This window comes from Suncus etruscus, chromosome 6, assembly GCF_024139225.1.
Source record: "Suncus etruscus isolate mSunEtr1 chromosome 6, mSunEtr1.pri.cur, whole genome shotgun sequence".
Lineage (NCBI taxonomy): Eukaryota > Metazoa > Chordata > Mammalia > Eulipotyphla > Soricidae > Suncus > Suncus etruscus.
In genome coordinates this window covers 135,173,447-135,201,284 of record NC_064853.1, presented here as the reverse complement: position 1 = coordinate 135,201,284, position 27,838 = coordinate 135,173,447, and the positions used below count along the sequence as shown (strand labels likewise).

Genomic DNA, 27,838 nt, shown 5'->3' with positions numbered 1-27,838 from the left:
GATGAATCAATTGGCATGACTAGGTTTGAAAATTACTAAAGACATATCAAAGACCAGAGAGACAGTACATGTGGAGTTAAGAAATTTGAATACCAACTACAATATAATCACTGGCGTGACCCATGGTCTCTCCAAGCACCAAAGAGAGTGACCATTGAGCATCTCAAGACATGACACAAATTCCAAGTTCTCCCCCAAAAGTAGGTGGCCAAAATCCAGAGAATTTTCTCTGGGAAATAAAATGCTAAATTACTCAACATATTATTCTCCTAACATGTTGCCATGGCCAGCTGAGGCAATTTTCATGCCAACTAAGCGTGATGTATCATGATTGACACTTGCAAAACTAAAGGCCATGCAGACAGTAATTGTGTGTGTGTGTGTGTGTGTGTGTGTGTGTGTGTGTGTGTGTGTGTGTGTGTGTCCAGGCAGGATTTTTTTTTTTTTTCATTTGCGAAGTGGGGTGGTTGGGAGGGATTTTGGATAGGAAGTGGGCCAAACCTAGCTATGAGGCAATGCTCAGGAGTTACTCTAGACTGCACTCAGCAAGGGTCAGGAGACCCTATGGGATGCCAGGGATAGAACTCAGGTCAGTCAGCCATGTGCAAGACAAGCGCCCTACCTGCTATACTATCTCTCCAGTTTCCCAAACAAGACTTTAATGAGGCAGATCAGAAGACCCAAAAGAGAAACCGTCTGGAAAGCCACTCTTATCTGTCAGAGGCACAGTGCTCTATCCCCAGGCTTATGTTAGAGCATTCATTATTACCACACTGTGAATAATCACCAGGCTAGTAGTCTCAGGATTTTCTTATGCCTACACTATTCTGAGATATCACCTCCCATTCAAACACTTAATCAAAAATGCTCCCAATCAAGCATAAAACTAAATGAGATTTTTGGTTTAGCCAGGATTAGATTCACAGCACCAAAAAATAAAACAAGAGTTATCTAATCTAGAGGCGAGAAAAAGAAAAAATAAAATAAATAAAAATAAAAATAAAGAGTTATCTAATCTAGCAGGCCAGCTCAGACTTCCTGGCTACTCTCCTCAGACCCCTCTTGCTAAAAAGCCCTCTTAAAACTCTGAAACCAAGGCATGTGTGAAAAATATAGCTCTTCAAATGCCAGGAACAAAAATTTAACTATGATGCCCAGGAATCTTCTAGTTCAAAGGTTTTCAGCCTTTTCACATCTGCAGACTGGAATCTGTCTGAGGACTGGCGTAGGGTAGAGGGATTGAAGCAACCACTTTCCAGTAGGAGAGCTACTGCCAATTACACAATGGCCAGGAAGTGGACAATCCTGTGAAACAGGCAATGCTCCTCAATATATTGGGAAATCACTTTACCCTGACACCAGAAGGAAGGAACCTCCTAGATTTGGGCACAGCCTTTCACTGAAAAGCCATGTACTATTCTGCCTCTTTTTACATTTTCTATTACTCTGAGCTTCAACACCAAGAATGAGTATGTGTGAAGCCCCAAGCACAGACAAATTCAGAAATGGACAAAGGAGATGGGTAGGCGACTGGTCTGTAGAAAAAAAAGAACTCCTGCAACAAATAATCAAAACATCCCAAACAAACTAGTTAAAAGTGAGCAAGGAGAACCCTAGGGAGATAAGCCACGGTGGCAACATTGGTGCTGGAACACAGTGTGTCTAAAACCCAACTATGAATAACTTCATAAATCATGGTGCTTTAATAAAAGAAAAAAATGTTTAAAATGTGCAAGGGACACAGTGGGAGGGTTGTTGTTGGAATGTGTCAAAATGAAACTATCATTAAGAATCTTATAAATCACAGTACCTCAATAAAATAAATTTAATCTGAGCAAGGACTTGAGTAGATATTTCTTCAAAGAACTAGTTGGTAAGCAAATGAAAAGATGTTCTATCCTCAGAAATAATGAGCGGAATTTAAATAGAAACCACAATACAATGCCACATTATGCCCATTAGGATAGCTGTTATTTAAAACATAAAATTTAATAAAAAGCAGGTGCTGGCAAGGATGAGATGACATTAGAACTTTTATGCATTGCTAGTAGGAATGGTAGGACAACCACTATGGAAAATGGTAGGACAACTATTTATTAAAACAACAGTAGAGATAACCACACCCACAAACACAGCCACTATGTTCGCCCCGGGCCAGCTCCATAGACTTACTCTTTTCTCAAAAGAGATGTAAACCAAGCTGTGAAAAGTCATGGGTACCACAGACCACACAGCAAAAAGCTGGCAGTCTCCAGGCCAGGAGGGGCCAAGAACCCACCCCTGCCAAAGCCATGCCTGCTGCATCCATCACCTTTTAATCACCACCACTTTGCCTGACGCCAGGCCTCAGGCATTCTCAAGGATTCTCTTCAGAGACAACAATCTAATCAAACTTCAGGTATACTGGTTTGGTGTTTTTTTTTTTTTTAAATAATATCTTTATTTAGGCAACATGATTACAAACATGTTTGTAGTTGGGTTTCAGTCATAAAAATGAACACCCCCCTTCACCAGTGCAATCTTTCCACCACCAATGGCCCCAATTTCACTCCTTCCCTCCCCACCCCCTGCCTGTATTCAAGACAGGCATTCTATTTCTCTCACTCCCTACCATTGTCATGATAGTTGTTAGTGTAGTTGTTTCTCTAACTGCACTCACCACTCTTTGTGGTAAGCTTCATATCTTGGGCTGATCCTTACAGCCCTCGTCTCTATTGTCTCTGGGTATTATTACAATAATGTCTTTTATTTTTCTTATATCCCACAGATGAGTGAGAGTATTTCATGTCCATCTCTCTCCCTCTGACTTATGTCACTCACCATAATAGTTTCTATGTCCACCCATGTATAAAAAATTTAATGACTTCATCTCTCCTGACAGCTGCATAGTATTCCATTGTGTATATGTACCACAGTTTCTTCCATTCATCTGTTGTCGGGCATCTGGGTTGTTTCCAGATTCTGGCTACTGTAAATAGCACTGCAATAAATATAGGTGTGCAGAAGGCATTTTTGTATTGTTTTTGTGTTCCTAGGGTATATCCCTAGGAGTGGTATACCGTATTTACCGGCGTATAAGACGACTGGGCGTATAAAACGACCCCCTAATTTTGCAGTTAAAACATAGGTTTAGACCGAACGTTCCTGTGCTGCATGTGCTGCATGTGTTCCTGTGCTCATGTACCACAGTGAGCCAATCACAACAAGCAAAGGTTCAAAGGTTATATGTAATAGACTTCCTCTCTGACTCTGGCCAATCTGAGCAGACTTTTTACAGTGTAGATTCGGGTCCAGCACATTGTCTAATTTGCATGCCTCAAAAGCCTGCTTGGATTGGCTGAGTCAGAGAGGCAGTCTGAGCAGCCTTGCAATCATTGGTGCAGGATCGAGTTGGAAAATTCGTTTTGTGGCAATATTCAGACAATTTTCATTTAGAGGCATATTGAAACATTTTTCGGGATATACTCGACGTATAAGACGACCCCCAATTTTCAGATGGCTTTTTTTTTGTTTCAAAAGTCATCTTATATGCCGGAAAATATGGTAGCTGGATCATATGGGAGCTCAATTTCCAGTTTTTTGAGGAATCTCTATATTGTTTTCCATAAAGGCTGGACAAAATGACATTCCAACTAGCAGTGAATGAGAGTTCCTTTCTCCCCACATCCCCGCCAGCACTGATTTTTCTTGTTTTTGTGATGTGTGCCAGTCTCTGTGGCATGAGATAGAGGTACACTGGTTTTTGGTCTGACATCACCAGGGCTTTTTTGGAGCAAGAGCAGACACCCTCTCGCCCTCCCCACCCCCTATCCTCCTTCTTCCAGGAGGCACATGCCCCACAAAAGCCACAGAAACAGTAGTTTGAATTCCTAGACAATTTCATTTGTTTGATGCTGTCATTCCTATAGGAACACACCAATATAACAGAATGGATACCTAACAACAAAACTACTAAACCTTCTGCCATTGTATTAATGACTTCATTAGAGATACAATAATTTTCACAAATTAGCTTACCAAATTTTTTCTTTCACTTTTTAAAATTGTCTTTTATTCTTACTTTTTCTTTTTTATTTTTTCTATTCTTTTTTTTTTAATTAACTTTGCTCTCACTTCTCTGGAAACAAATCTATTATGGTCAACTATATCAACTATTTGATGTATTTTCTTTAAACAAAGTAAAAATAAGTAATAATAGAGAGGCCAGAGAATAATATAATAGCTAAAGCATTTGCTTTGTACATGGCTGACCCTGGGTCAATTCCTGGCATCCCACATGGTCCCTTGAGTCAGGATTTACTCGTGGGGTGTAATTTTTTTTTACTGAGCACCTTCAGGTGTGACTCCCCAAAACAAACAAACAAAAAAGTTAACAATGGGATTGGAAAAAGATCATATAGGGAATAAGCCCTTTACCTTGCACGCAGCTAATCTCAGCTCAGTCCCTGGCACCAACGATAATCTGAATACACCAGGAGTGATTACCCAAAAATTTAAACATTAAATCATAGCACGCGCCTAAAATTCCACTTATAAGTAGAAAATGTGAAAAGCAGAGACTTGCAGTATACCACTGTTCATAGCAGCATTATTTAGAATAACAGAAAAGTAGAGGTGGCACACATGTCCATTATGAAAGACTCCAATGCCAGGACTTTGGGTAAAGTAGAGGTAGACAGCTAAAGAAAATAAATTCAGAAAGCAAAAGAAACCAAAAAACTATAAAGGTGAAGTATTTACCTTGCATGGAGTCAACTATGTTTGAATCCTAGCACCACATATGGTCCCAGGAGTGGCCCTGAGCACAGAGCCAAGAGTAAGCCCTGAGCAATGCCAGGTGTGGCCCAAAATAAAAAAATAAAAACAAAAAAAACAAAAATGTTAGCCAGGCTTATTAAATAGAACATTCCCTCCTAGGAACATGTGGTCAAAATCAAAGATCAATAATAGCACTTAAGGAAATCAAAACATGTACAAATAGTAGCCTCCTGAGAAAGACTACATGGGCTCAACTTCTGACTCCATCATTTACAAGTAAGACTTTTCATTCCTTATGCCTCTTCTTTTGCACCTGTAACATGAGACAAACAGAATGTTTCTCAGAGAGTTCATTTTAAAATAATAATTAATTCTATCATAGGTGGAAATGTTTAGAAATAATTAGCAACTAATGACTAAAAGAAAACAGAAAATAATGCCAAGCATTAGGCAGAAAAAGATGAGGGTTTTAGAAAACACTCCTTTTAAGTCCTCTAGAATGGTTAAAATATAGGCCTGGGGATGGCCCAGAGGCTACAAATGCCAGTCTGGCCAGCATCAAGACATGCATTAAATCCTTAATGCTGCCCAGATATGCTGAGTATGGTTCTGCAGTTTTGCTGTCTAGGACCTCTACTTCCCAATAGAATATGAAATCTCCAATGTCAGGTATATGCTAGCACAACTGAAAAAGCATGTAATTCCCTCCCTGTGAGCCCGATCACTAAAATGTGTTGCTACTGTGGTTAGGAGCCTGACTTCTGGTGAGCACCACCACTAAATAAGTATAATCAGATGTGGTCACATCAGTCAGACACACAAGCCTCAGAGTGCACCACAGTCAAACAAGAGAGATCCTGGCAACAAGAACAATAAAGAGAAGGAAAAACATAAAAATTTACTAATTCTGTCACATTCCCCTTGGAGAAGTGAGATCTACCTCTTGGCATCTTTGATTCTATACTAAATATACAGTTATTTGACCAAAGAACAGAGAAGGACACTGCATCCATTTCAGTCTTATATTTCTTTTTCCTTTAGGGAGCCATACCTGAAATGCTTAGGAAGACTGGCTGGTAAACTGAGGCCTTGCCCACACTTGCTCCCCAGCCTGTGATTAATCCAAAATTCAAAGTAGACACTATAACTCCTGCCAGTCTTTTCCCCAGATCTCTAGAGAAATGGCAGGTAAGATTCTTATTTTCAGCTTCTTGTTACACAGCTATAGATTATCCCACTACCAAAAAAATACCTCAGACCAAGCACTTAAAACAGTTCTTTCAATTCTCCACTCATAAAAAAAAGGGGGGGGGAGATAAATGAGATGAAAGAGCCAGAGTGATAGCACAGCGGTCGGGCGTTTGCCTTGCATGCAGCAACCTGGGACAGACCTGGGTTCAATTCCCGGCATCCTATATGGTCCGCCGAGCGTGCCAGGAGTGATTGCTGAGTGCAGATCCAGAAGTAATCCCTGAGCACCATCGGGTATGGCCCAAATAAAACAAAAACAAAAAAAATAATAAAAAATAAAAATATGAAGTGAGCTGAGGTTTCTATTCCTACATTTGCAAGTACCTACTATGTGCAAGACTCTGTCAGTAGGCCTAGACAGTTCTTCTGGAGCAAGCCTAGAGCTGACAGCCTGGTAACAACTATTTACAATATACTAATCTAAGAATAGATTAAGGAAGTTGAGATGGGTGTGGAGGACTAGGTGATCTCACAGGCAATTTAGCAATTATTTTGTGATGAAGAGGTAAGAATTTCCGTGAGGATGATCACTTAGAGCAGTTCTCAACTGGGGGCCCAAGATATTCCAAGGGTCACTGTTAAAAATCACATAATGGGGGCCCGGAGAGATAGCACAGCAGCGTTTGCCGGTGCAAGCAGCGGATCCAGGATCAAAGGTGGTTGGTTGGAATCCCGGTGTCCCATATGGTCCCCCGTGCCTGCCAGGAGCTATTTCTGAGCAGACAGCCAGGAGTAACCCTGAGCACCGCCGGGTGTGGCCCAAAAACCAAAAAAAAAAAAAAAAATCACGTATTGGGGGGTGCATGGCATGAGACTAGGGGCAACTAGTAGGAGAGGGGAGGCAGACCATAGGACAGAAAAAAGGTTGGAAAAGGACCACAAATAGAGAAAGGCTGATAAACTTGGGGCCATATTAGAAAATCTATCTACAGAATAAATTTCTCCTATCTATATCTATTTCTTGTGTTCTGGGGGCCATACCCAGCAGTGCTCAGCAGCTATTCCTATCAGTGGTTGGGAGACCATGTGGTGTTGAGATGAACCTCATGATTTCCACATACAAAAAACGTGTGCTCTAGTCCTCTGATCTCCCTAGCTCCATATCTATCTCTTAATTTGAGTATCAGACAAGGTATGGGATTTCAGTAGCTATCTACAAATCAATAGTGAAAGCAGAGTTGCCTTTCCAAATTCTATGCAGATGAAAACAGGTAAGTTTTCATTTTGCTACATATATACTGTACTACATAAGAAAATCCAATAGACAGTTATTCTGTGAGGTTAAGTCTTATCCTGATACTGCTATACCTTACCACATCTTTCCAAAGACTTAAATAGCCTTTGAACCAAAAGCTGTAAGGGTGTTGAACTTAGTTAAATTAATGTTGGGGAGATGACTCAAAAGGTTGACATGCGGGGCCGGGTAGGTGGCGCTGGAGGTAAGGTGTCTGCCTTGCAAGCGCTAGCCAAGGAAGGACCGCGGTTCGATCCCCCGGCGTCCCATATGGTCCCCCCAAGCCAGGGGCGATTTCTGAGCACATAGCCAGGAGTAACCCCTGAGCATCAAACGGGTGTGGCCCAAAAAACAAAAAAAAACAACAAAACAAAACAAAAAAAAAAGGTTGACATGCATGCTTTGCATGTGGGCATCTAGATTTGATCTCAGCACCATGATCAGTCACTGCACCCCCAAACAAAAGAAAACTAGGTATTATTTTCACAAGTATTAACAATACAAACAGAATTGTTGTCCAAAGACTAATGATGGTGAAGTAGAACCTGAAAGAGACACCCCTTGATTGACTAGGGCAATTTAGTCTAATGCCCCGAAGGGCATCCACTCAGTTTGAGTATAGGGAAAGATGGCTGAAGGCACACATTTAATTTTCTAAATACTTAAGTACTTTTGATCTGACTAATGTTGAAGTTCTTCCTTAGCCTCATTTTAGAAAATAAAAATGTCTTCTGAGTCTTTGATAGGGACCATACTAGTCCCCCTAAAAAGAATAAGCAATTGATGGTTCTCAAATAATTTTTTCCTTTTGCATATTGAAGAAGGGAGAGCGACCTACGTACACTTCTAGTTAGAATCTGCCAGTCTTATTTATGAACAGCAAGCTTTGGTCAGCAGTTAAAGTGTATTAGAGTCGGGACTGACATTATTAAAGAAGAGTGACTAGAAAGGTAGAGGACTCTGGTCTGGTGGAAGTGTAAGCTCAGTCAAAAGGAAAGAGAGAGGTCAATTGTTTAGGATACCTGAGGCATTTCGCCTGCCCTGAAATGACAAGCAAATAACAGGCTGACTCTGACCACAGGGTGACCCCAGGATAGCACAGCAGAGGACCTTGTGATTTTTGTTAGCTCTGCTTTGGTAAGAAGCGGGGTCACCATCAAAAGAAGATGCTAATACCGCTAATAAACAAAGAGAAAAATCAGAGTAATAAGAAATTCTTCTTTATATCAAAGGAGAAATTGGGAGAATACAAATGAGTTGGATCTACGGATCCATGTGACACTAAGCAACTGTCACCATACGCATACATAAGGTATGTGTAGACAGAATGCCTTACAAATCCTGTCTACACTTATCTTAATTTAGAATTCTGGAAAACTAAAAATAGTTACCTTATTGTCTACAGCAGCTACTCAATCTGCCAGGAAATTAGGAGTGGGAGGGTAACTATATAATTGAACTTAGAAAAAGGCTCAAAAGAAGACAAAAAAAAAAAAAATGAATGAGTGGACATAGATGAAAAGCAAAGGCTATTTAGTTAAAACTACATTTGGGCCAGAAATGTGCTTCTTTCCCTGGAGACCTGCACTTATAATGATGAAATATTATTTTTGTAATTAATGCAGTGGCCTCTAAATACCTTCAATTATTTCATTTGCTCACCAATTTTCTAATGGGGTACTTAAGGAGAGACAAGAAGATAGAAAAAAGACTGGAGCGATAGTTATGGGAGTAAGGCATTTGCTTTCCGGGGGCAAACCCAGGTTTGATTCCTGACACCCCATATTAACTCCGAAGCACCACCAGGAGAAATTGTCGAGCGCAGAGTTTGAGTAATCCCAGAATACTGCTAGGTGTAGTCCCCCCCTCCCAAAAAAAAAAAAAAGAAAAAGAAAAAAAAAACATAAGAAAAAAGGTGGGGTCAAAAGAGTGGAAGACAATGTAAAGTTTTCGCTCCAGTACCAGTTGCATGGGCATCACTGGTTCCGCTACTGCATTCATAACATGTCAACACACTTTTGTCCCCTCTCTTCCCGGATTTCTAGTCATCTTCAGGTTGATTTTGTGATTCATTTTGAAGGAAACAATAGTAAGTAGCAGTAACATTTCAGGTTTGATGAGTTCAAGTCGCTGCAGAGAAACTAAAAATACGAAGGGGTAGGGACTTTTTTTTTTAATGACTTAGCTTAAAAGTTAAGTGAAACTGTCTCCGTAATGTTAGAGATGAAGCAGGTTTCTGGCTTGGCTTTCGATGCGAAACCTCCCAGCAGGGGCGTGGGGAAGAAAGCGCCGTGTCTCCCACTTTTAGGCTAAGCCCCCGGGTCCCCCCGAGACGTCTCCAACCGGGGGCAAGCGGCCCTTTCTCCCCGGGTCGGGTCGGATCAGGCGCACAGCGGGGACTGGACTGCAGCCCAGGGAGACGGACCTGCGCGGGCTTCCCAAGGCACACGGCGGCCCCGGCACAGGCGACCTCCGGGCGCCCTCCTTTCACGCGTCCTTCCCGGGGAGCTGGGCATCTCGGCTCCCCGGACCCGCGCGCGCGCGCGAGCGCTCTTCTCCGTCTCCGCTCTGCAGAAGCTCAGGCGCTCGGTCTCCGTTGGCACGGACAGGCGGACGGGCCGGCGCTGGGCGGGAAAGCCACGGCCCCGCGCGCTCAGCCCGCCTCGCGCTCCCTCCCTCCCTCCCTCCCGAGGGCTTCCCGAGCCCCTCCAGTCGAGGCAGAGGCAAGGGACCGGGGTGCTCGGCGTCGGAGGCGCCCGGCCCGGCGCGGCTGGGGCTCAGGCGGCTTCGTGCGGCCTCGGCGCTGGACGGGCGCTCGCTCGGCCTCGGGTCCGAGCCCGGGAGCCGGGCGGGCGGGCGAGCGATCCGAGTTGCCGGCGGCTGGAAAAGTTGCCCTCGCGCCTCCCGCGGGGCCCGTCCGGGCTCCGCACACTCGCGGGTCTGCGGAGGCGCGGCGCTCCGGACGGGTCAGCCGCGAGCGGGCTGGGGCGCCAGAGCCCGGCGAGCAGGAGCAGGGGGCGGAGGGGCCCCTGGCTGCGTGTCTGTGCGCGCAGGAACAGCGCCGGTCCGGGTCCGGGTCCCGGCCGAGCCGCGCGCCCACCCGGCCAGAGCGATCGGAGCCCGCAGCCCGGAGCCCAGAGCCCGGAGCCCCGGCCGCTCGCCTCCGCGGCGCGGCGCGGCGCGGCGTGGCGAGACACCGCGCGGCCCGCACCGGCGCCCGGGTCCGCGCTCGCCGCCGCGCCCTGCCCGCCCGCCCGCCTACCTCGCTCGGCTCGGCGGCGCCGCCGCGCCCGAACGTCATCGCGACCCCGGAGCTCATGGCTGGCCTCGGCGGCTCCGCTCCGGCCGGCTTCAGGGCTCCGGCCGGCCCATGCTCGTCTCCGCGCCGCGCCCGCCCGTCGAAGCCCGCGAGGCCCGCGCCCCGCCCGCCCGGCGCCGCCCACGCCCCGCGCGCTCGGACTCGCCGGCCAGCCGGCCACCGGGAGTGCGCGCGCGGCCCGCGGGGTGCGGTGCGGGCGCGGGAGGCGGGGCGCGGGGAAGGAACAGGAAAAGGCCCGAGGAGCGCCGGGCCGGGAGGAGGAAGCCGGGGCGCCGCACTCGCCCGCCCGGAGCCCCGAAGCCGGAGGCGACGTCCGGCCCGGCGCGCGCGCTCCGCAAGGGCAGCCGGACGGGCGGGCGGGCGGGCGGGCGCGGGGCCGCGGGGGCGCAGGAGCGCGATGCCCGGTCAGTCTGAAGTCGGCGGCGCGGGCCACGTTCCCGGTCGCTCGCTCGACGTCGGCTGCTAGTCCCGGACACGCAGGAAAAGGCCCCTTCGCTCCAAAGGAGGCGCAGATCTCCCGAGTTCCCAGGTCTCTCTCTGTCTCTCTCTCTCTGTGTCTCTCTCTGTCTCTCCCTGTCTCCCTCTCTCCTCTCTGTCTCTCTCTCCTCTCTCTCCGTCTCTGTCTCTCTCTCTCGCTCTCGCTCTCTCTCGCTCTCCTCTGTCTCTCTCTGTCTCTCTCTCCTCTCTGTCTCTCTCCCTCCGTCTCCTCTCCTCTGTTTCACTGTCTCTCTGCTTGTCTATCTCTGTCTCTTTGTTTCACTGTCTCTGTGTCTCTGTCTCTCTGTTTCACTGTCTCTGATTCTCTGTCTCTATCTCTGTCTGCCCATCTCTGTCTCTCTCTGCTGGTATATCTCTATCTCTGTTTCACTGTCTCTGTCTCTATCTCTCTCTTTCCCCTTCCCTACACACACATACACACACACACACACACACACACACACACACACACACACACACACACACACACACACACACACACACACACACACACACACACACACCAGGACTTTTTCTCCACTCGAAGGACAAGTCTTGCTGAACTTGAGATGAGCTGCAAAATACTATGATCCCTTTGAACACTGTGGCATCAGTCAGTCTCTTCCTACTCAGTGGGGACAAAATGTCTCCAGCCCCAATAACAGACTTTGGCATTTCCTGAAGCCGCCTGTTAAAAAGCCATTGTATTTTTGATTTCCGAGGTCGGATCTCTAAAACTCAAATAGGATGCTTATTTTGATCTTTTGTTCGGGGGTGTGTGGGGGGGGGCAGGTGGGCCACACCCTGCAATACTCAGAGGTTACTCTGGCTCTGCAGTCAGGAATCTCTGCTGATCCTATTCTGGACCTTAAGGGACGCCCTGGATATGTGCAAAGCAAAAGCCCTACTGGACTAGCACAAGGCCTAGTTCTTTATGGGGCTGTTTGAATCTTTAAGAAGAACCAAGAAGAGGCCGGAGAGATAGCACGGAGGTAGGCCGTTTGCCTTGCATGTAAAAGGACGGTGGTTTGAATCCCAGTATTCCCTATGGTCCCTAAGCCTACCAGGAGCGATATCTGATATCTGCCAGGAGTAACCCTTGAGTGCTGCCGGGTGTGACCCCCCCAAAAAAAATCCAAAAAAAAGAAGAACCAAGGGGAGCTCGACTATTTCTACAACTTATTTTAATCATCTACCCTCCTGTTTATTAATTTATTAACTTGTTTTGAAGGCTTACTGACTTTTCAAGATCAGGACTCCACATCCTAAGGTACCCATTCATAGACATATCAGGAGAGTTTCTGCATTAAACGGCTTGAATGGAAATTCCCACCTATTTATTTATTTATTTTTATTACAATTTATTAAAGATTGTGTACTTGAAAATGCAGACAGTGGTGAAAAATGTTTTGGGGAAGGAGGGAGGGAGACATTGGTGGTGGGAATGTTACGCTGGTGAATGGGGAGGGTGTTCTGTTTATGACTGAAACCCAACTACAATCATGCTTGTAATCATAGTGCTTAAATAAAAATTTCATTAAAAAAAATAAGGAAGGGCCGGAGAGATACCATGGAGGTAGGGTGTTTGAATACAGAAAGATGGTGGTTCGAATCCCGGCATCCCATATGGTCCCCCAGGAGCAATTTCTGAGCAGAGAGCCAGGAGTAACCCCTGAGCACTGCTGGTGTAACCCAAAAACCAATAAGAAAGAAAGAAGGAAGGTAGGAAGGAAGGAAGGAAGGAAGGAAGGAAGGAAGGAAGGAAGGAAGGAAGGAAGGAAGGAAGGAAGGAAGGAAGGCTCAACACCATCCATAGCATCATACAACATGAACAGAATGTCATAGATAGAAAAAGGGTACAAAAGCAGTACAAGTGAAAATTTGCTATTTCTATTAGAAAGAGAAAATTAAAAAAAAAAAAAAAGTGAACTGAGAACCAGAGAAATAGTACAGTAGGAAGGTCACTTGCCTCGCATGTGCAGACCTGGTTCAATCCCAAACTACCCATATAGTCCCCTGACCTCCTAAGAGTGATCCCTGAGAGCAGAGCCAGGAGTAAGCACTTAGCATGCTTGGGTATGGTCCCAGAGCTCTCCAAAATACGAATTAGGGTTTAGAAAAGACTCACGGAATCTTAGAAGAGGCAGCATGTACTAGCAATCTTTGTAAGCCGAAACTAGATCGTGGTAGGTTGGAGAACTGGGCTCAATAAATGGCCCTTGATAGGCAATGAAGAATCACTAAGATTTTTGAGCACAGAAGTATCAGGAGCAGAGCTCTATCTTAAGACATTCCAGTGGGTTTGTATTGAACTCATGAGTAACTAGCAAGAGCAAGTTTTGAGAATAACGTTGGTGAGTCAAACTTTTCATACTATTACATGGCCCTAAAATCAAGCAGATGACTTCATTGGGTATTCAACCAAAAGAAATCTGTTCTAAAAGTGGAGGGGAAATTGGCAGGGTTGAACTTATAAAGAAGCACTCTGTGATTCTGTTTTATGGACAGCAAGGCATTTTTGAAGCTAATGTTGAGCTTTATGGAATTTTTTCTTAAACAATGACAATACTAAAACCCCATAAGATACAATTTTATTGCAATATGGCAGCGATAGATGTAGTAAATTAAAAGTGGAAAATGGACTCATGCCAATTTGATTTATCCCAGTAGTTCTTCAAGAGACTGAAAAGGAACTGAATAATTGGAGATGAAATGAATGGAAATGGGAAGGAGCAGAAGTAAGAGGTTCTATAGAAACAATAATTGTGGTGGAAAGAGTAAACTTTAAAATGATTTATAAATTAAAATCCGGTAGGATTACCATGGAATAGTGGGCAGAGCAAGGAAAGGAGTCCCAGGGTAGTGTTTTTGTTTGTTTTTATACAGAGGTGAAAGAATAAAAGGAAATACTGGGACAAGACATAAAACTAGAAAATGAACTAGGAGAATTTTCAAGTGTTGGAAAGACAGATAGTGTGATCAATCCCATATGCTACATAGTAGGAAGGGAAGTTTGAAGACAGATGAGAGTACTTTGTTTCACTATAGTTTGATTAGTGGCTACAACCAGTGCTTCTGGTGTGGTTGACTGCATCCCTATAAAAACAAGGTGATACCCTGCAGTATTAAGGGACCTCCCATCTGGGACCTCCTGCATGTGAAGAATGAGCATTAGTTCTTTGACCTATATCTGCAGCCGTAAAAAGTATCTTAACATCATTAATGTGCTTCAAGATCATTCTATGAAACTAAAAAACAGTACACATTACATGGGGAATGAGGTGGAATTGGGGACAGCAGTTCTGTGGTACTCTGCTCAAAGAAATTAAGAACAAACTCCTTGACTTGTCCTATCTTGCTCTTTCTTTTGCCCCAAAGCCTAAATATTCTGACAACTTTTTCCTATTGTCCTTACTTTGTTTAGTGTGTAGATAAGATGATATGAGTGGGCCTTAGGAGACCAGTTCATGAAGAAATTGTATCCTATGAAAATCCTTTCTGGTGATTGTACAAAAAAATTGTTTTGAGGTTATGAATCTTCCACCTTCTAAGCTGCTAACATATTACCACTAAATGGTTTTTCATATGAATGACCCTCCAACAAAAAATGAAACCAAATCTTTGGGGTTCCACATACATCTGATAGTGTCAGGTAGTCCAGAGATAGAGTGTCTTCTTAGCATAGAGGGTAAAATATTTGTAAACTAAGGAACCTCTGGATATAGAGAGAAAGAAGGGACATGAGGAATAGTTTTGAAAATAGAGGAAAGGAGAAATTCAAAGACAAAACTCATAAGATCATCTCTGGTGAGGATAAGGATCGTGATACTACTTCCTGAGAGACCAAGAACAGTTGGAAGAACTGAAGAATTCCTAAAGATTTCTTTGAACAGTCATCCAGCTTCCTCTATGTGATCATAGAGGAATGATAAAGACTAAAAGTAACTAATTAAGTTTTGACTGAAATAAAATTACAAAAGGGTTTGTAAATACAAGTGTGAAAGTGTATCTGTGATATTCAACCCTGAAATTATTCAAAGTTAAACTCTGGTGGGACATCAAAAAAGCCAAGATACAATAGTGGAAGGTCGAGTAGAGCTTCTTATTTTAAGGAAGAATACAGTTAGGTTCTTTCTAAGATTCCATTAAATGAAGAATTTGGACAAAATATAAATATTTTATGACTTATTTTTCTTTTAGACAGTTAAATAATAAAAATTATTAGAAATTTAAAAATCACACTAGAACAGAATAAAGCACCTCAGAGCATTTTCAATATAGTCAGAAAAAGTTCTAAATATTAATGCCCACCTTAGGTTACTAAGTTATATACTAAATATATAACTGTGTAAGTACACAAATCTTTTTACATTGAGGTTGCTTCAACAGAGATCTTCTATATATAGAAAAGTTTCTCCAAATTTTAGCAGATGTACTGAGACATGGGAAAATGTGGCAATGAAATGTATCAATATCAGGGATGAAGGAACCCTCCCATTTGTTATTAAAATAATTTTAGTAGTCCCAAGGATAGAAAACAGAGCTTTCTTCTATTTCTTGAAGCTTTGTTTTGTAGGGTTTTTTTGTAAAGGTCCTTCACCTCTTTAGTTAAGTTGACTCCAAAGTATTTGAGTTGTGTGGCACTAATGTGAATAGGATTGTTTTATATATATATATATATATATATATATATATATATATATATATATATATATATTTTTTTTTTTGGGTCACACCCGGCAGTGCTCAGGGGTTATTCCTGGCTCCAGGCTCAGAAATTGCTCCTGGCAGGCACGGGGGACCATATGGGACGCCGGGATTCGAACCGATGACCTCCTGCATGAAAGGCAAACGCCTTACCTCCATGCTATCTCTCCGGCCCCAGGATTGGTTTTTAATGTCCATTTCTTCTCTATCGTTATTTGTATCATTATTTGTATATAAGAAGGCCATTGATTTTTGTGTGTTAATTTTGTAGCTGTCCATTTTGCTATATGAATCTATTGTTTCTAGAAGCATTTTGGTAGAGTCTTTAGGGTTTTCTAAATATAGTAGCATATCATCTGCAAATATTATTCCAAGAAATAAAAGTGGGCACAAGGAAATGGAGACAGATACCCTGTTCATGGACTGGGGGGATTAACATAATTAAAATGGCAATACTCCCCAAAGCATTGTACCGATTTAATGCAATTTCTGTGAGGATATTCATGACATTTTTCAAAGAGGTAATCAGACATTCCTGAAATTCATTTGTAACAATAAACATTTGCAAATAGCTAGAGAAACCCTTAGGAAAAAAGATGGGAAGCATCCCTTTCCCCAACTTTAAATTATACTACAAAGCAATAGTGAGTAAAACAACATGATATTGGAATAAAGACAGACCCTCAGATCCTTGAATAGATCTGAGTATTCAGAGAATGTTCCCCAAACATACAATCAATTAATCTTTAATAAAGGAGGAAAAAATGCAAAATGGAGCAAGGAAAGCCACTTCAACAAGTGGTATTGGGACAACTGGGCAGCCACATGGAAAAAAGTGAACTCAGACCTCCATCTAACACCATGCACAAAGGTCAAATTCAGATGGATTATTGACCTTGATATCAGGCCTGAAACCGTACGTTATATAGAACAACATGTAAGTAAACACTCCATGACGTTGAGACTAAATGCCTCTTCGAGGAGGAAACTGTACTCTTCAAACAAGTAGAAGCAGAGATTAAGCAAACAGGACTATAGTAAGCTGAGAAATTTCTGTACCTCAAGGAAATAGTGACAAGGATACAAAGACCACACACAGAATAGGAGAAACTATTCACCCAATACCCATCAGTTAAAGGGCTAATGTCTAAGATATACAAGGTAGTGACAGAACTTAGCAAGAAAAATCTAAACCCATCAAAAAAAGGGGAGAAGAAATGCTAATAGACATATCCTCAAAGAAGAAATACAAATGGCCAAAAGGCACATGAAAGAATATTCTACATTACTAATCATCAGAGAGATGCGAATCAAAACAACAATGATGCTCCATCTCACACCACAGAGATGGGCACATATCACAAAGAACAAGAAAAATCGGTGCTGGCAGAGATGTGGAGAGAAAGGAACGCTCATTTACTGCCAGTGGAAATACCATCTAGTTCAGCTTTTGTGGAAAACAATATGGAAATTCCTCAAAATTTAGAAATTGAGCTCCCATATGATCCAGCTATACCACTCCTAGGGATATACCCTAGGAACACAAAAACACAATACAGGGGCTAGAGAGAGAGAGTATAGTGGTGGGGCGCTTGCCTTGCACATAGCCAAATAGGACTGATGGTGGTTCGAATCCTGGCATCCCATATAGTCCCCTGTTCCTGCCAGGAGTGATTTCTGAGCGCAAAGCCAGGAGTAACTCCTGAATGTCGTCAGTGTGATCCAAAAACAAAAACAAACAAAAAATACTAAGAAGAAAACCCACAATACCAAAATGCCTTCTGCACAACTATATTCATTGCAGCACTATTTATAGTAGCCAGAATCTGGAAACAACTAAGATATCTGAAAACAGATGAATGGCTAAAGAAACTGTGGTACATACACACAATAGAATACTATGCAGCCATCAGGAAAAATGAAGTGATGACATTTTCCTATACATGGATGAACATGGAAACTTATGGTGAGTGACATAAGTCAGAGGGAGAGAGAGACACAGAAGAGTCTCACTCATGTGTGGGATTTAAAAGGGAAAAAGGATATTATTGTTAAAATACCCAGAGACAATAGAGATGAGGGCTGTAAAGACCAGCCCAAGGTATGAAGCTTATCACAGCGAGTGGTGAATGCAGCTAGAGTCATAACTACACTAACAACTACCATGACAATGTTAATGAGTCAGAGAAGTAGAATGCCTGTCTCAAATACAGGCAGGGTGTAAAAGAGGAAGGAAAATGCATTGGTGGTGGGAATGTTGCACTAATGAAGGGGGTGTTCTTTTTATGTCTGAAACCCAATACTATCATGTTTGTAATCATATTTTAATATAATCATTGTTTAAATAAAGATATTATTAAAAATAAATTTAATAATAAAATAAATTTATACTAAAGGGTAAAAAAGAATATCTGTCTCAAAGACAGGCAGGGGTTGGGAGAGTACTAGATGGGGAGGCTTTGGTGGTAGGAATGTTGCACTGGTTAAGAGTGTGTTCTTTTTTTTTATAACAAACCCAACTACAAACATGTTTGTAATTATGGTGCTTAAATAAAGATATTAATTTAAAAAATGAAAAAAATAGGCAATTAGTACCATAGAAAAATTAACCATATGGCTTTAATAAGCAACACATTGAATGAAATAAATTTGGGGGTTGGGTTTGGACCATACCTGGTTCAGGGGTTACTCCTGGCTATTCACTCAGAAATCGCTCCTAGCTAGGGGGACCATATGGGACGTGGGGGTTGAAACCACAGTCTGTCCTAGGTCAGTGCCCGCAAGGCAGACGCTTACCGCTCCGCACCACCACTCCGCCCCACGAATGAAGTAACTTTTAACAGGATTATGCTGTCTAGCTAAAATGTCATTCAAATATGAATGACTGACACAAAAATTTATAGAAAAACATCTGTCAAATAATTAAGGTAATTGATCAAGCATTATATGATTCCCTTCAAAGACAGAGACTCCACTTAGGAGTAGTGAGGAATTAAAACAAAATGGAATAAAGAGGAAAAGGAGTAATACAGGCTAGACAATGCACACGAGGCTTACTTCCTTTGAAGTAAAGGGGAAACATTCTCAGAACTTCAGAGGTAAACTGTTTAGAAATTGTAAGAGAGACAGAGAATACAACTAAGAAGAGGGCATTAGAACTTGGCCACTGCATAAAAGCAGATATCTATACAGGAAATGAAAATGAAAGTAGGCCAAAGAAGCAATGCTAAACTTTCCTTAAAAAAGGTTGCAATACTATCAAGTCAACATTTCTAAGATCAACGGTGAAGTTCACTGAGTAAAACACAGAGTGGATGTATTAAAATACTGAACCTAATCTTCTACAAATTCAAATAGAAAGAAATTGTCATAATTAACGCAGGTTCAACATAAAAGACTAACCAGATAGTTCAATGGTTAAGACATTATTATTATTATTAGAATGCATCTGACTTCATCATGGCATATGATTCTTTTTGATATGCCTCTGACTATGGTTAGCAAAAGTTTAACCGCGGATATTTCCATTAATGCTCTCAGGGAAATAAGTCTGATTTTCTTTTTCCTAAGTATTATCTGTGCAAGGGTCTCAAACTCAATTTACCTGGGGGCCGCAGGAGGCAAATTCGGGGTGATCCTTGAGTGCAAAGTCAGTAGTAAGCCTTGAACATTGGGGGGGGGGGGCTGACCCAAACAAGTCAAACAAAACAAAACAGAAAAAGATTCCTCTAGGGCAGGGCCATAAAATGTACAGAGGGCCGCAAACGGCCCATGGGCCGTGAGTTTGAGACCCCTGGTAGAGTAATGTTGGCATCTCAAAGGCTGTGATGGATTCTATGTTTTCTGATATTTTGGAAAACTTTAAGGAGTTCAGGTAGTTTATTACCTGAATAATTAGTGATTATTAGTCCGTTTTATTACTTTGAATGTTTGAAAGAAACTAGTGGATCCATTTGGACCTGGAATTTTGGTACTGGGAGAATTTTGTTGTTTTTCATAGTTTTTAGCACATCTCTCCTGCCCTCTAGTGGTGCTACGGGCTAATTTCTGGTTCCATGTTAAGGAATCATTCCTGATGACACAAAGGCCAGCTGCCTTCTAGGCTAGCTTCTTCAGCGGGATTGTATCGCATCTGTCTGGTCCTAGCTGAGATATTTTCTTTTTTTTTTTTTTTTTTTTTTTTACTTTTTAATTGTTTTTCGGTTTTTGGCTCACACCCGGCAGCGCTCAGGGGTCACTCCTGGCTCTACGCTCAGAAATCACCCCTGGCAGGCATGCCGGACCATCTGGGATGCCGGGATTCGGACCACCGTCCTTCTGCATGTAAGGCAAATGCCTTACCTCCATGCTATCTCTCCGGCCCCTAAGCTGAGATACTTTGAATGACTGTTGCAATTTCTTTGATATGATTATTCTTTTAAGACTTGCTACTTCAACTTGATTCAATTTTGGATGGTTGTATGATTCTAAATAGCCATATATTGAGGCCAAAATAATATTAGGGCACAACAAATAGGACACATTCCTAGCAAGTAACTGACAGGGTTGGATCAACAGTACCACATGATGACACCAAGTGTAGCCCTGGAGGTCGTCAGGCACTGCTGTGGTGGTCTGAGTTAATACCCAGCACCACAGAGCAGGAGCATCACCATATCTTCAGACTCTCTAACTTTAGCCACTGGTCTGGTTGACTAAGTATTTTGGGGAGGGCTGGGGACTCCCTGAGCGTTTTTTGGGAGACTGCAATAGTGATAGATTTTTCTTTTTGTTTTTGAGCCAGACTCGAAGGTGTTCCTCAAACAGAACCCCAGAGCATCGAGCAGGGCCCACATCTTTGCTTAATGTTCTTAGAGCAGAAATACAGCTCTACCATGTAAGAACTGCTAACATCCCATGTATGATGTGTGCAGGGCACAAACAAGGTTTACTTCAGGCAGTTTTAAAAAAGTTGTCAGTAGTCTTACAATCCTTACCGGGTAAAGGATATCACCTGCCAAAGCTGTAAACAAATGAGACGTTTCTGCCCCCATAGCCTTTATTCTTAAAAAATCCCACAGCCAAGATCTGTGTGGCAGATGTAAAGGCAACTGCCGGTCTGTGACAGCACGTTCAGCTTCGATTCAAATACATCATTTAAGGGAACGGGTAAATTGGGGGCATGGGACCTGTGCCTAGGAGCTGACCAATGCTCTCTGTGCCCCTCTCCTACCTGTGGCCCAGTTCGCAAGAGAGGTTGGAGTTTTGACAGCCTTTGAATAAATATATTGCAGAAACACAGAAACGGGGGCCGAGAGATAGCATAGCAGTTGGGCTTTTGCCTTGCACACAGCCGACCCAGAACGGATGATGGTTCGAATCCAGGCATCTCATATGGTCCCCCAAGCCTGTCAGGAACAATTTCTGAGCACAGAGTCAGGAGTAATTCCTGAGCACCACCGGGTGTAACCCCAAACACATACAAACACACAATAAAACCACAACACAGAAACAAAAAATTTCTGAGCTCTGTGCTCAGAAATTACTCCTGGTAATCTTGGGACCATATGGGATGCTGATTGAACCCCGGATGGCTACATGGCTACATGCAAGCAAACACCCTACCCACTGTGCTACCACTCCATACTGGTATATATTAAAAATAAAGTATAAAAAACATCCATTTTCATATAAGAGGAGTGCCCCTTCCTTCCCTGTGGGAGACCGAGCACCCCACATATCAAAGGAACTCTGAATGAAGTTTCCACCGCCTGCTGATTCAAGCCACAAAAGTTTGCATAGCCCCGAACCAACAGAAAACTCTGCAAATAAATTTAGCTCAGCACAAAGAATCTGGCTTAACCAGATGCCTTAACCTTTCCATGGAACCTGTTTTTGTAACTGCTCTCAAGCATGTAGTTATAGATATGTTTTTGTAAGGTTTAAACTGTGATCCTTATTGCTTGCACAAAAGAAAGATCTAAATGGAAAATAGGCTAAACAAAAAATTGTATTTGCGTAAATATCAATTAGCTATTTGTTTAAGGATTTGCTTCCGCTCCCCCCATCCTGCCAGGTTCCTCTTTATCCTTCCCGCCATCAAAATGTGTTTATGCTCCCATTGGTTAAAATTGTTGTACTTGTACAAATCTGATTGGTTTATGTTTCAATCCTATGTTACTACTCCTCCCACTGGAGCAGGGCATAAAAACCCTGCTCTCCCCTCAATAAGCCTCTCGACTGGCAATGTCACCCTGAGTGTTTTACTAACTTCTGCAGCTTAATTTTTTAGGTATTCACAAAAGAGCTTAACACTCGCGAATTATTTGTAGTTGTCTTCTGCCTTCTGTCCTGGTTGAGAGAAAGCTGCTGGCCGGAATTCTCTCCCAGTAAAGAACAGGAGCAGAGGCAGTTACAACCCCACCAAAAGTGCAGCCAATGGGATCTGAATGCCATCTGCCCTGCCTTACCCCTACGATTCCTGCCCTCATCTGACAATATCAGTACCTGCAAATCACCTTGTAGGGCTATGGCCCATTCCTCTCTCATCTGTACCCTCTCCTTCCACCACTGATATGTAGCTAGTGGGGACGATGTTCGGGTTTACCTGCTGTGCCCCTAGGACTCCTGTGACTACATCAAATTAAATAACATTTAGAAATGTGATCACATAAAATATAAAGGTTTTGCGTGACAAAAGAAACATGGACTAAAATGAAAAAATTATTAATTGGAGAAAAAAGGCACAAAATTGACATATAAAGGGTTAATGTCCAATATTTATAAAACACAATGATCAACATCATTAAATTCAATAACCATATAAAAATACAGACAGATACTTCTATGAAGATGACAAATGGAGGGCCTTTAGCATATGAAAAATTTTAATAATATTAGAGAAATCCAAATTAAGATGACAATGAGTTCCATTTAATTTGATGTAGTCCATTTGTTAATCTTTGCTTTCACTTGCTTGGTCAATAGTGCTTCAACTTTAAGATACCTTTCGCTTAACTACCAGGGACAATTTTGTCAACATTTTCATCTATTTACCTTATGGATTCATGCCTGATACTAATGCCTTTAATTTTGATTTACTTTTATGCATGGGGTTAGAAAAAGGTCTGAGTTTATTTTATTGCAAGTTGTTAACCAGTTTTCTCAATATCTCTTGTTGAAGAGACTTTCCTTGACACAATTATTATTTTTTGCTTTTTTTGGATCAAAGATTAATCATATACGTGAAGGTCTATCCTAGGACATTCAATTCTATTTCATTGAGCTGAGGTTCCGTCTTTATTCCAGTATCCTATTTTAATTACTAACACTTTATAGTGCAGTTTGAAGTTGGGGAAGGTAATGTCTCCCATATTCTTTTACCCAAGAATTGATTAAGCTATGGCAGGGAGGTTGTGAGGAGTTGTTTATCATTCCATATGAATTTCAGGAATGTTTGATCTATTTTGTTTAAAAAATGTCATATGTATTTATATAGGGACTATTTTGAATATGTACAATACTTTGGGGGAGTACTGCCATACTGTTTATATTAATCCTCCCAATCTATGAGTAGGAAATGTGTTAAAGGTTTCAACCGTTATTGCAATGATATTGATGCTTTCATTAAAGTCAATTAGCAATTGCTTTATATATTTTGCTGGTTACTCTTTAGGTGCAAAAATTGGGCATGTTTGTGATATTAGTCTTGTCTTAAGATAGCCCCTTTAGTTCTTGGAAACATGGTTCAGAGACTCCTCTGAAGTTTCTGAGTTATTGTTTATCTATAAATTTCTTATTCTTTCAGATTTGAATGAGGCTAGCCTGGTAAATTAGTCTTGGTGGAACATTCATTTCATTAATCTTCATTAAGAACTTCTAAACACCTTGTATATTTTTATATTAGCCCCTTACCTGATGGGTCTTGGGTACATAGTTTCTCCCATTATTGTCTTTGGGGCCATAGTCTCATATAATAAATCTGCTGTGAATCTTACAGATGCTCCTTTGTATGTAATTTCCATATTTGATCTTGCTGCTTTCAGTATTCTCTCTATGAATTTCAGTATTCTGTCTATGAATTTTATTATTTTAATAGGATGTATCTTGAAGTTTTTTTTATTAGTGAGCACTGTTAGAAGAGTCTACTTCATGAAGTATCACATACTGGGTATTGAGCATCCAAGTTCCTTTCCTGAAAGCAAACTGGCAACAGACATCATGATATAAGAGTAGTTTAAAAATGTTTAAAAAATGTAAATTGCTAAAATAGACTCAATGAACTGGGACTGTTACAAAAGTGTATGGTGTGCCGTTTTTTATTTCAGTGGTCTATGTGGACATAAACATTAGATCATAATACCAGGTGTAATCTAATGGGAAATGGATAAATTAGAGTATTTCGTCAAGACTACCATTTTGAGCACTGTATTTGGAGTCTAGTATGATACAGCTAATCTGGAGTCTAATATGATAGAGGCGAAGCTAAGGTGATCAACCTATATCTCCCAAATCCAGTGTGGACAGACATGTTAAAGAGTTATTATAGACGTAGGTCCGGAGTGTTGGTGCAGGAGTAGGGTGTTTGCCTTGCAGGCGGCTGACCTAGGACTGACCATGGTTCGAGCCCCCAGCATCCCATCTGGTCCCCCAAGCCAGGAGCAATTTCTGAACACATAGCCAGGAGTAATCCCTGAGCATCACCGGGTGTGGCCCCAAACAAAAAGCAAACAAACAAAAAGAAGTTATTATAGACATAATAAAAATAAAAACTAAGACATTTTAATAGTGAGCACTATAGGGGGAGTCCATGGCTTCCAATTTCATTCTGCACCTGTGGATAAAAGCATCAGAACATTATTCTAGACCTCTTAGTGAGCAGTTGCTTGCACACCTGTTTAGTAAAACAGCTGTACCCATTGCAGCAGGTTTCTTTGAAGTCTAAAAGAGAATAAAGGCTTTTGTGCTTCTCCTCTTCCACTCAATTTGTTTCCTTCTCCTTGCGCCTACAGTGTTCAAGATATCTACCATTTAGAGCAATGTGCTTCTTTGTGCAGTTATTCTAAATACACATATAACCGATATGATTTTGTGTTTATCCTGCTTCTGGCTTACTTCATTTAACCTAATATCTTCCGCTTCCATTTATATTGCTGCCAGTTGCATGATTACATCATTTTTTACCACCATGTAGTATCCCGTTGTGTATATGTACCACATCTTCATGATCCACTCGTCTGTTGTTGGACATCTGGGTTAATTTCAAGTCTTAGCTATTGTACTGAGTGCTGCAATGAATAGTGGTGTGCATAGGTTCTTGGGGATGAATGTTTTTCTGTCCTGGGGATAGATCCCCAAAAGTGGGATTGCTGTGACATATGGCAGTATTGCTAAAAATGAAAGTTCTGCCTGTTGTCCCACCCACTACCTGGAGGGGCGCTGTTGAGAGCTAGAGAAGAGTGGGCGGAGCTCGGAGCTGGGGGTCGGTTGGGGCAGTTGAAGGGCTGGCTGGAGGGTTGTGGAGCTGGTGGTAGGCGGAGAGGGATGGACACCGAACTGGTGGCCCCTATTTGTTATTATTGCGAGCTACATCTAAGAAACCAGTTGGCTTAAAAGTCTTAAAAGACTTCCCTCAGAAAACAGCAATGACATGATAGAGTGTTTGGCTATTGTTTATAGATTCAAATATGAAATGTTTTTCCATTATTTTTTGTCTGTATTTTGAGCACCCAGGCAATACTCATGGGTTGCTCCTGGCTGTACATTCAGAAATCGATCCTGGCAGTCTCTGGAGACCATATGAGATGCTGGGGACTAATCTCGGGTCTATCACAGGATTTGCAGTGGTTTTGTAGCATTCTCCCCTTGGGAGTAGATGTGCCCCAGGTCGGCTTCAGGCATGACTGATCCCACAAATTCCTGCTTTTAGTTTGATTATGAGATGATGATGTACCACGAAAGAACCTGAAGGAGCCCGAAAGAATGAATTCTCAAGTCTGCAGGAACAGACAAGATTAAACACATTGAGACCTCTCCTTGGTTCACTGAGAATACCTGCTCTTCTCATTCCTGAAGAAACCCACTGCTAGAGGGCCAGAGAGATAGCATGGAGGTAAGGCGTTTGCCTTTCATGCAGAAGGTCATTGGTTCAAATCCCGGCATCCCATATGATCCCCCGAGCCTGCCAGGAGCGATTTCTGAGCTTGGAGCCAGAAGTAAGCCGTGAGCGCTGCCGGGTGTGACCCAAAAACAACAACAACAACAACAACAACAACAAAAAGAAACCCACTGCTCTTCCTATAGACAGTCGTTCTCAAAGCCTCTCCCCTGACTTGGCCAAGTCGCCTTTCCCTTGAACTGCTCAATAGCCATCTCTGAGGCTCAGAGGAGACTAGGGCCCTGCCATGGCACCTTCTACTCTGAGTCTAGGGGCAAGAGGTACAGTAAAAGAGGTAAGAGACAATTGAGTCCTCAAGCCCGTCGGGAGGAGGACCGTGAGTGCGATGTGAGGCGTAATCCCTGAACACCCCTGAGGGAGGGAGGGAGGAGGGTGGGAGGAAGGGAGTGTGTGAGGAAAGGAGGGAGGAAGAGAGGGAGAACATAAGGAGGATAATACAAATATTCTTGGTCCTGCTCTGAATCTGGAGTCTGCCTCTGCCCTGTGTTTAGAGGGAGAGAGACAGAAACTCACCGGCCAAAGGAGTCCTTATAGATACAGGTTTAAAGGAGAATCAAAAAGGAAGGGGAGATACAGAGCAGGCAGCATCTTGCTGATGCTGGCCTTTGTGGAAAGTCCGGCTGCACTGGTAACTACTGCGGGCCATCCCGCAGCTGTCCAAGATTCCCTTTTGATGAAAGACGTGTCAGGGGACTTGTTCAAGGAGCAAGTCCAAGGGGCATGTCCAAGGCCAACTGCCAGTATGTCCACGGGAACAGCCAGGTTCTCCACCGAGCCAGATGTTCTGGGAAAGAATAGAAGCATCCTGGGCAGTAGGGAATCACAAAGGCTCAGGTCAAGTTGCTAGGTCTCATTTCACACAATGCGCAAGTGTGCACGCGCGCGCGCACACACACACACACACACAGATATCCAGAACATGCTTTCCCGGTGATATTAAGCACTTCAAGTACTCTGAGAAGAGAATCAGGACCCAAGGAATGATGACTCTCTGATGACTAGTCTGTGTATTTTTGTGTGAATGGGGAGAGGAACATTAGTAAGTCACCAGAGAAAGCAGTCCCATCCCCCAGTACTCTGTGATGTTGGAGAAAAGTAAGGCAGCTGCTAGCAAATGGCTGTAGTGGCAGGGACTAGTCACCTGGGTCCTTCAGGTCCTTCAGGATCAATGTATTCAGAGTTAAGATGCTTCTGCTTCTGAACTCTGGTTCCTGAACCTGGAATTTAGGGAACGTGGAATCCCTGATTGCAGATTACTCCCCCATTTCTCTTCTGGGAGCCATACCTGGGGACACCAATAGCGTGTGGACTTGGTGAAGGTATCCATGAAAGGCATCTACCTTGGCCACACCAGTCTCTTTCTTATCCTGAGTAGTTGTCAGTGACTTTTCTGGATTTAACGTATGGGGCTGGGCAGCAGATTCTGGGGTGTGCACTAGACATGGGAATACTAAGAATTCCCTGCCTGTCCAATCTGTAGGAGAGTGAGGAAGATTTTGGTTTAGTTTCTGCACCTCCAATCCAATTTGCTATCTCTTCTACCCTCCCATCTAGTAACATGTGTCTCCTGAGAGACACAGTGGGTACACTTCTGCTCCACTCCTCAGAGAGCCATGCTTTCTTCTGGGGAGTCATGATTCTCAGCCTCTTGCCTCTCCCTCCAGTAGAACCTCCTTCCCACTGTGAGGAGGATCTTCCAGCCTATGGGGCATGCATTGCTCTGAGGTCTGGTTACAGTTGACAGGAGCTACTGCCTTGCTTTCTGAAGGGGCACTGTTAAGTAAGGGGCAAGGAGCCAGTGAGAGGTTTTGACCAGGGAAGGGCTAAAACCTCTCTCCTTGACTCAAGACTTTTGAGTCAATGCAGGCAGGCCCTAGGCATGAGTGAATGCTCACCCTTCCCATCCCCAGAAAGGCACAGACAGAGGCCAGTGTGT

The 27,838-nt window shown here is 42.9% G+C and overlaps 1 protein-coding gene across 1 annotated transcript in view; it reads right to left on the bottom strand.

Annotated features, from left to right (window-relative positions):
* The window catches only part of MCC (MCC regulator of WNT signaling pathway), a 309,795-nt gene extending 299,251 nt beyond the window's left edge, over positions 1-10,544 (bottom strand). Inside the window, exon 1 of the mRNA XM_049775666.1 lies at positions 10,506-10,544. Within this exon, the coding sequence (XP_049631623.1) occupies positions 10,506-10,544 (39 nt within the window). The remainder of the gene's footprint in view (positions 1-10,505) is intronic.
* Between the last annotated feature and the right edge of the window lie 17,294 nt (positions 10,545-27,838).